General features: G+C 37.9%; 1 protein-coding gene and 1 long non-coding RNA gene across 4 annotated transcripts in view; one reads left to right on the top strand and one right to left on the bottom strand.

Annotated features, from left to right (window-relative positions):
• The window catches only part of LOC135109286 (uncharacterized), a 191,548-nt gene that overhangs the window by 177,097 nt on the left and 4,451 nt on the right, over positions 1 to 10,000 (top strand). For 2 of the 3 annotated variants that reach the window (XR_010272650.1, XR_010272649.1), the window contains one exon: positions 2,024 to 2,502. This is a non-coding gene — a long non-coding RNA (uncharacterized LOC135109286). Of the gene's footprint in view, positions 1 to 2,023; positions 2,503 to 9,483; positions 9,692 to 10,000 lie in introns of those variants that run through there. The other variant, XR_010272651.1, reaches the window with a different exon arrangement.
• LOC135109275 (uncharacterized) lies at positions 1,941 to 8,187 on the bottom strand. Its single transcript, XM_064020563.1, has 4 exons — positions 6,827 to 8,187; positions 4,288 to 4,514; positions 3,089 to 3,186; positions 1,941 to 2,233 (listed from the first exon to the last, which is right to left on the bottom strand). The coding sequence occupies exons 1-4, from the start codon at positions 6,927 to 6,929 to the stop codon at positions 2,020 to 2,022; spliced, it is 642 nt and encodes a 213-aa protein (XP_063876633.1). The 5' UTR covers positions 6,930 to 8,187; the 3' UTR covers positions 1,941 to 2,019.

The raw sequence follows: 10,000 nt of genomic DNA, 5'->3' as shown, positions 1-10,000 counted from the left end.
AAAAGGAAAATTCGTGGCCCAGAGATTCTTTTGAGTATCATTGTCAGTCACGGGACGATAACTGATGAAAACCACTTTTGATTTCGGTGTCAGTAATCATAAGGTTTGGAGTCACGCCATGCAAAACATTCTCTTGTAAGGAAAGTACTGGAATATTTTCAGAATTGGTAACTTCATTCACAATCTTTCGAATAATTGGAGTTTTCTAACTTTCTAACAAAAATAGATCGAAGATATCCATTATAGATAGCAAAGATAAGTGTGTGCTGAGAAAATGTGTTTTCTGGAAACTTGCATGTGGGCAGAAACAGATATGATTCAAGTCTTGGATATGCTAAATGGCACAAGACTTTCGCTTACTTCTTCATGATTTATGCTTTGTGTGTCCTCCTTCAGGAAACGTTTTCAGAATGAGACCGCTGATACATATATATATATATATATATATATATATATATATATATATATATATATATATATATATATATATATATATATATATATATATATATATATATATATATATATATATATATATATATATATATATATATATATATATATATATATATATATATATTAAACGAAGGTCTTCTCTACAAGTCAAGGCACCGCGCCAATCTGTGCCAAGTTCTGCCTGCAAACCCTTCACTCTTATCTCTCCCATCCCTGCACGGCCTCCCTCCCCCGTACATATTATCTCTGGGTTTAGCCTGTCAGTGTTCACTGTTTATTATTTGTGGTAAGAGAGAGAGAGAGAGAGAGAGAGAGAGAGAGTGAGAGAGAGGAGAGAGAGAGAGAGAGAGAGAGAGAGAGAGAGAGAGAGAGAGAGAGAGAGAGAGAGAGAGAGAGAGAGAGAGAGAGAGAGAGAGAGGTTAAGGGTTTGTTCTCCGTTTCGAAGAAACTACATAGAAAAGGCAAACTTTTTCACAATTTCATTTATGTAGTTAAATTGATATATGATGACTTTAGTAAATTATGACAACAACCAGGGTTGACAAACACAACGATCGACACAGCGACATGAAAACTAGAAACTCAAAAGCAATTATATGAACACCTCGGAAAGTGGTCAGGTGAAAGACTTACCTTGGGCTGTTTTCTGAGCCTCCCTCGGGAGCCATGTGACCGTCTTGTGTTGGCGAAGAGGTCAGCCAGTCAGTCAACCACTCATTCATCCCTCATCTCACCACGGGTAGAACACTCATTAATGATACTTGATTCTTTTTAGATTTATTAATTTATAAACTCATTTATTTATATTTTCGCTGTCATCTATTTATTTTTCACTTATTTTTATTTTCGCTTTCATTATCTTTTCATCTTCAACTTCTGCGTATTGCTATTTCTTCCACCATGAAGGCCACACTAGGAGAAACCGCTGACCTGTCATTAGTGTTAGTACAGAAAACCATAGCCACGGCTGCCTCCTTACCACCGATACACACACACACACACACACACACACTTAACTCCTACACACACATGGTAACTCCTGCTAATCTTGCATTCCTAATTTCTGTTAATTCCTCGATTGCGTGCAATACGAAGTATTCTACGTTTAAATTGTTATCTGACTTCAGTTGAGTTTTTATTATAACAATTTGTGGAGATATCATAACTGTATGTCAAGGATACATAATTATTTTATTATTGTTGTTCTTGTTGTTGTTGTTGTTCTTGTTTTTTGTTCTTCTTGTTCTTGTTCTTCTTCTTCTTCTTATTATTATTATTATTATTATTATTATTATTATTATTATTATTATTATTATTATTATTATTGTTGTTGTTGTTCTTGTTCTTGTTCTTGTTTCGCATTGTTTTTCATGTTATATGCGTGCTGTTGTTATTGTTGTTGTTAAAAGTTCTCAATTGTAGAAGTGGTAGAAGTAGTAGTAGCAGTAGTAATAGTAGTAGTAGTAGCAGCAATAATAGTAATATTAGTAGTAGTAGTAGTAGTAATAGATCTTAAGGATAATGCAGTCTTTTTATGTAAATCTCACGTCGTGGTCTTGTATTTCAGTAGTTGGTGAAGGAGATGTCAGCAATCTGAGCCAGGAGCTGCCAGACTCTTAGCGCCGTCATGTTGAGCACCTCTCCGATGGCCACAGGACAGGCAGGGTGGCGCGCCCTACACCCAGCTGGGTCACCCTCCGTCACTCCCCCGCGAGCTGCCCTCACGTACCGCCAGAACCTGTTGTGCTCGTCCTCCTCTACATCGCCATGCTGAGGACTGGTGAGGCAGATTGTGTCAGAAGAGAAAGGAAAGTATGACATGAAGGGAAAAACGTAAAACACTTGAAGGAAAATATAAAAGTACTCTAGTTTTATTTTTGTTTGAGCGAACGACACCTGACTAAGGAAGGACTATGAAAGGAAAATATGTAAAAACTGCACTCTTAATCCCGGTGTATATTTGTATGGAGGGAATCCAAAGGCACCTGACAAAAGAAGAGGTTTGAAAACAAGATATCTTAAAATAACACTCTTACTCATTGCGAACATTTGTATGAGGAGAATTATATGCTAAGAAATTTTGTGGATGGAATATTCGTTAGGGCTCTTTACCTAAGGAAAGCATACATGGCGCGAGAGAAATCACAAATTGAAATTCTGTAAACTTAAAATTGACAGCTTGTGTGTGTGTGTGTGTGTGTGTGTGTGTGTGTGTGTGTGTGTGTGTGTGTGTGTGTGTGTGTGGTTCACCTACGGTCGTCTGCTGGTCACCCAGCCAGCCGTTATCCTACAGAAAGAGCTCAAGAGCTCATAGTGTCCGATCTTTGGGTAGGACTGAGACCACTTGCACACCACACACCGGGACAGCGAAGTCACATCCCCTCGGGTTACATCCCGTACCTACTTGCTGCTAGGTAAACAGGGGCTACACATTAAGAGGCTCGCCCATTTGGCTCGGCGCGCCCGGGATACCAACCAAGGCCTCCTTGGTTGTGAGCCGAGCGTGCTAACCACTACACTGTGTGTAGTGTGTGTGTGTGTAGTGTGTGTGTGTGTGTGTGTGTGTGTGTGTGTGTGTGTGTGTGTGTGTGTGTGTGTGTGTGTGTGTGTGTGTAGAGGTCTGAGCACCCACCGCAGCTCCTTCAGAAAGATGTCCGAGGCGGGAAAGAAGGCTGGAGGGTCGGAGGCCAGTTCACACAGAAGTCTTTCCTGACAGGGAGCATCCACGACCTGTAGGGAGTGTTGAATATTATTATGCTCTCTCTCTCTCTCTCTCTCTCTCTCTCTCTCTCTCTCTCTCTCTCTCTCTCTCTCTCTCTCTCTGGATAGATAGACAGATAGATAGATGAACAGATAGATGCAGATTTACATCTATTCACAGAGAATTATCAATACAGGAACGAGTAGATAGATTAAGAAGTGGAAATAAATGTTATAGATAGATAAACAAATCGATGTAGATTGACTGACGGATTGAATAGATGATTGATAACATGAGAGTATACGAGTACACATACATACATACGTACATACATACATATATTCATACATACATACATACATACATACATAAGTATATAAATGCATGGATAGTATAACAGAAATCCCTCAGATGCAATAAAGTATAATATTTTCTTTTTGCATCGTTTATTTGTCTTCCGACTGTATATCATTAACCCCTGAGCGAAAAAAAACAAGTAAATTAATTAGGTAGGAAGCTGTACATATTATCAAAGAGAGAGAGAGAGAGAGAGAGAGAGAGAGAGAGAGAGAGAGAGAGAGGAAGGAAGGAAGGTAGGAGACATACAGACTGACTGACTGACTGACACTTATCGAAATCTGACCTCACTTTGTATTCAATCGACTGAAACGAAAAAAAAAAAAGTAGCCTGTCATGTGCTTATAGCCTATTTGCGAGTGTTGAATCAACGTATCCCAGAGAAAATAAGATGAAAAAAGAACTGTATTAATTAATGAGTTTGAACAAGACCAAAGATCATATTCTTAACACCTTCACCCTCTCTGGACAACATGAAGCAGAGCGCAGTGGTGCTGATTATTCGGGTATTCAAGTATGTTTTCATTCTTTTAGTGATTAAAGTAGTAGTAGTAGTAGTAGTCGCCAAACAAACCTCTATCTTATCTTCCACTATGCAATTATACTAATCATTCGTGTGTTCAAATGTGTTTTCATGATTATAGTAGTAGTAGTAGTAGTAATAGTAGTAGTAGTAACAGTAGTAGTAGTAGTAGTAGTAGTAGTAGTAGTGGTGGTGGTGGTAGTAGCAACAGCAGCAGCAGTAGTAACATTCACCTAAACCTTTACCTTACCTTCAAATAGATAAAATATGACGCCAGCCTAGACGTCTCTGTAAAGTAGTGAGGATCATCATGAAGAAGGTTATCTCCGTCATGGGAAGAGTATTCGTAGTGATGTTGTGAGCTGTTGCTCTCAGGGAGGGGCGGTGAGAGGCGGCGCCCTTCGTAGCTGCTGTGGTAGTGTTCGTGGCGGGCGACGATGGGCAGGGCCAGGGAGAGAGGCACGTTGAGGAGCACAGCTGGTGAGAAAGGAAGATGTCCGTGGGTGTGGGCGTGGGCGTAGGCTTTGGTGTGAGTTTGGGTGCTGGCGTGATCGTTGTACAGGAATTCCAAAACATGTCAATGTCTTATCTCGACTTTTAAGACGTTGTAGTAAAAGTTATTGGAATTTTTTTTTTTTCAAGGGTGTGTTAGCGATTCTAGTTTAGTGGAAGTTCTTGGAGTGAGTTCTTAAGGATATGTTCACATTTCTAGTGCATAGTGAAATTGATTGGAGTTTTTTCAAGGATATATTCACGATTCTGGTAATAAACAATAGGTATTATCGCTGGTGAAACAACATCCATGAGATCGTGAGGTATCTCTATGGCCTTTGAAAATTATCCTTTTGAGATCCCAGGCGTTTCATGATACGAGTCCTTAAGGATACGGGTTAAGCCCACATTGTTAAACAGCTTAAGAACTCGTCGTGTAGTAAATTTTACGTAGCACTTCAGAGACTCGTAAGTGTAATAATGGAAGTACAGTCTCGGCCAACAGTCTCTGAATGTGCTGGTGTCTTTTAATCCGTCATGAATATTTTCTCTCAAACTCAAGTCCTCTGATCTGCTGAAAGTATCCTTATAAAACTTGACAAGTGGTAGACTCCAGAAATTAGAAGGCTAAATATTGGGTAATAACGCAAAACACAATGGAATGATTAAGACAGATTATTCGACTTCTGACCACGATTATACCCTGCATATTACATTGCTAAGCAAAACAAAACTTCCTTGATAATCTCTTCCTAAGGTAAATAGCACCGCAGCGTTGTGAAATGTGATCGTTTTTGAAGAAATAACAGGACTGGGATAAATATACAGCAAGACAAATGGACATCAAAATAGGTAATCCAAACTTGAAATTCCTGTAAAATATAAATCTTCATTAATAATAATAATAAGAAGAAGAAGAAGAAGAATAGTAAAGCAGGTAAATACGATGACAATCCATTAATATACAGTAGGGAAAAAAAAAAAAAACATTTGCCATGAATGAAACAGTGAAGGAAACAAACGAGTGGTGCAACACAGACACAAGCAAACACACAGACAGGCATATAGCTGCCAGTCAGACTAATCGTTTCTAACAACCAGAAAAAAAAAAACGCAAAGCCACACAATTGCCGTGGTTTAAAATGGACGAGAGGAAGATATCGGCATCTTAATGACGAGAGTAAATCTGCGTTATCAGACCCGCTTCCTGGCCGTAATGACGGAGAGAGAGAGAGAGAGAGAGAGAGAGAACTTGGTTCACTGTTGTGGGGATAAGAATAATTAAAAATCCAGTTGAAAATACTAGTAGAGTTGTATTATTTTGAACGAAAGATGGAAGAGGAAAAATAATTAACAAGTAATGCTAATTGAATATGATATGAAACGTAAATTAAAATACTAGTGAACGAAATATAATGTCACGTGTGTTGTGTTTCCTTTTTTATTTCATTTTAACGAAATTATTTAATTTTGCACAAACTATAAAACATTGCATAGCACTTTTTAAATTTTTGGCGATAGCAAAATTAAATTAAATTAGGAAATCCTGTCTCTTGTACCTTCAACCAACAAAATAAGCTTTTTTTTGACGAAGCAATAACATCAAAGTTACATACACGTAGCAAGTAATTACATATGTACAGCTGTCGCGTGTGAGGCCAATACGCGATATTGCGACTTGCATCGACGGAACGTTAACACGAATGGAACTGTACGGAATGTGAAAACTGAAAGCGCGCGTCGTCTGTTTTGCAGTTGAGAGCTTTTTGTTGTATTTTTCAAACGGGGAATGTCGTGGAGAGACAGAGGATTTTTCTTATCATTGTTCCACGTGTGTGTGTGTGTGTTATATTTATTCAGAATAGTAGGTTAATTTTTTTCACAAAACAATAAGTAAACAGAAATTCCATACTAATAAATAACGACCTTCCCCTTTGCCAGGCTCAGTGTTCCCCATCTCCCAAAAAAATAAACTCGTATATGTATAGGAAAAAAATCTGGAACAAAATTCCGAATCCTCACCATTCTCTTAATATCATGACTACACCACAAACTTTCCCGCGACCCAAGAATTATATGTGTTGCTAGTGCCTCCTTTTCCATGTGAACGAGACACACCGAGAGCACAAAAAACAGGGATGAAACTGGTGGAAATTACTCGTTGATTTGCGGCTCCCAGTAATACAAAATAGATTTCCAGCCGAACATGTCGCCGTGGATGGTGGAGAGCTGTCAAATATGAACCCAGCATGAAGTGAGGGAAGATGTGTGGAGAAAACAAACCTTGCCAGCCTTACCGATAGTCATGGGTGATTCCGTGTTGACGTAGATGTACCTGGCCTCCCCTTCATCACTCCCCGCCTCTCTCGCCTCTGTCACCACCCTAACAGCCGCCATCATCACCACAGTGGCCAGCAGAGAAGTGATGTAGCAAATTCTTTAAATATCATGAATATAAATGTTGTAATTAGGAATTTAAAGCTCCAGTTAGAAATGATGTCATTATTTTCAGTAACTTTTATTCACAAGACATCGTATTAATATATTATTTCCGTTGGTTTGATTCATCCCATGTATCGTTTTTGTACTAAACAGAATCAAATTACCGAGTCAGCCGATACAGTGTTGCAGTAATTAGGAGTTTAAAGCTTCAGTTACAAATTATATCATAGTTATTAGTAACTTTCACTCACAAGACACTATGCAACCCTAACCTAACCTAACCCTGTTAATTTTATACACCATATGTACCATTATCGTACTTAAAAGGGTTAGATTATCAAGTCAACCTTTTTACCTTCTCCCTAAACTGTATGGAACAATTACCTCTATGAGTTTCGTGAAGAGAGCTACGTATTTCTACACGAGACTTTGTTCAGTCACAGGCATCAATCCCGCCCCTCGCTACCTACCTCACCATGGCGATCCTCAATGCCTCCCAGTGACCTCCGTGCGTTTCCTCAGGGAGGAGGTAAATGACGCGTCCTCAGACTGCTCGCACTCTCTTCCTCCCTCCCTCCCTCCCTCGCTCCTCCCGTTATTCCTTCTCCAGTGCTCTTCCCCCCTTCATTTTCCTCCCTATACCATTCCGTCTTTTGATAATCTTCCCCGCTCTCTCCATCTACCCGCCTCCTTTCTCTCTGCTCCTTAGTCTCCAGTCACCAACTTCCTCCTCCTCCTCCTCCTCCTCCTTCTCCTTCTCCTCCTCCTCCCGCCCACACAGAGTCCATTACCCACCTCATCTCCTCTATCGTAGCATCTCCAGCACATTAGCTTATCACTTCCTTCCCGTTGACCCAGGGAAAAGTAGAATAGAAGAGGAAAAGAATGAAAAACACGTTCAAAGGAAAATATTAAAAATTACAAGGTGCTGGAGAAGTATTACAAGGGGAATTTATTGCCTAAATTCTGAAGGTGTGTGTGTGTGTGTAGGGGGAAGCAATTGGCGGTGGAGGGACTGGAAAAGACATGGTATTCAGGTGGCGCGAGCACACGCACTGTTCAGAAAATAATATTATGATACGGCTACAAGTAAGGATATAGTGATTGTTTGCTATGTATATGGAAGTCTATATTGCAGACTAACAGAATTATACGTTAACACATAATTCACATCCGAAATCCACTGACGCAACATTACGTAACTGTTATCTCGCCACCGGTGGGTGATAGGCTATAGTTACATACAGTGTATTGGGTGAAACTTTTTATTTTATGTAGGAGGGACACTGGCCAAGGGCAACAAAAATTGATAATGCCGTTTTTTTATGGTAGAATATATATATATATATATATATATATATATATATATATATATATATATATATATATATATATATATATATATATATATATATATATATATATATATATATATATATATATATATATATATATGATTAAAGTTTACCTAATTACTTTCTTGAGTGCTGGTCTTTTCAACAAAATTAATAGAATTTACTGTTCCAAACTACTATAAAAACTACCTCCCATAAGTACAAAAGTTTTTGTACTCATTTTTTTTTTTTTTTTTCACAACTAGAAGAATTATATTCCTAGGCACAAGAAACGCAAATTTCCAAGAGATTTCAAGCAAATTTCCAAGAGTGAATATTGAAGTAGAGGGATGCATGGACAAACATAAATGCAAGGAGAAATAAAAATTATTTGCAACACTCCACCTTTATTTGCTCACCACCAAATTCAACAAGGTCAAGGTAGCACAGTATAACTATTTCACCATCACCAAGTGCCTCAACTTTGAGAGAGAGTGAGAATAAGGATATAGATTCACATGAAGTGGATATCAACCCATATTGGTCAAGTGGAATACGTAATTTTCTTTTACTGTCTGTATATGAAGAATTATCAGAAGCTGGACGAACAAGATGAGAACACTACTTCTACTACTGATATAATGGACAAATCTTTAGTTTCAGATGGGAGATAAAATGAATAAAAGAACAACTTGTCAATATATACATACATTATAAGATGCTAAAAAAAATAATCAACAACAGTAAGAATGCATTTTGAATAGGAATCATAAAGAATGATGATAATTATAATAATCATGAAAATGATGGTGGTGATAAGAAAGTGATCATATGATAAAGGGATGAAGAAAAACTGGTAAGTGGGAAGAATACACAGCTCAAAGTCATGAAGTGTCCATTTAGGCAATTTTTCCTGATAGAAGATATAACTCCATGCCAGTGTATTATTTATCTTTATCCAATCATGGAGTCGCCATTCCAGACTGACTCACTAATATTCCTCACCTTCATTGAACAACACTTCAGCGCATACTTCCATGTACTATTTTGTGATTTTTGTGAGGTATTTCTTGCGCCCTTACAATCTAATTATACAATTAAGGGAAGTCACTTCAAAGATTTTGCACCCATGAAAGAAATAGATAACACTCACTTACCACATCTTTCATTTCCTACAGTAAATGGCACTGGGAATTATTGAGTGAAGGATGAACCAAAGCATGTGTGTTCAGCTATCTCTTGCCATCAAGCCATCCAAATCCTTGTCCCTTCCCCATGATCTGGATGTGAGGATGTCCCATCACAGGACCTGATGTTTATGTGCCACTTCATGAGATCCTTTATGAATCTTCATGAAGAATTCCATGTAATACCTGCAGAGTCATGGTAAGAATGTTTTTTTGTTTTGTTTTTTTCCATATATATATATATATATATATATATATATATATATATATATATATATATATATATATATATATATATATATATATATATATATATATATATATATATATATATATACTCGTATATATATATATACGAGGTGTGTCATTAAAGTTCCAGGACTGGTGTCCTAAAAGATGAATTTCAAACCCAAGCCACAAACCACCATATTTCCCCTTCAAAGTAATCCTTCTGGAGTATACAACTGCGCTCCCAACCCTCTACAGTCACTAATCTTTTTCTTACGTG

The sequence above is a fragment of the Scylla paramamosain genome, chromosome 2 (assembly GCF_035594125.1).
Source record: "Scylla paramamosain isolate STU-SP2022 chromosome 2, ASM3559412v1, whole genome shotgun sequence".
NCBI lineage: Eukaryota > Metazoa > Arthropoda > Malacostraca > Decapoda > Portunidae > Scylla > Scylla paramamosain.
This window is presented reverse-complemented; position numbering and strand designations above follow the sequence as displayed.

Coding starts and splice junctions, on each gene's coding strand:
- LOC135109275 (XM_064020563.1), bottom strand. CDS start 6,929: ATGATGGCGGCTGTTAGGGTGGTGACAGAGGCGAGAGAGGCGGGGAGT. Junction 4,515..6,826: donor GGAATCACCCATGACTATCG/GTAAGGCTGGCA, acceptor CTTTCTCACCAG/CTGTGCTCCTCAACGTGCCT. Junction 3,187..4,287: donor CATATTTTATCTATTTGAAG/GTAAGGTAAAGG, acceptor CACTCCCTACAG/GTCGTGGATGCTCCCTGTCA.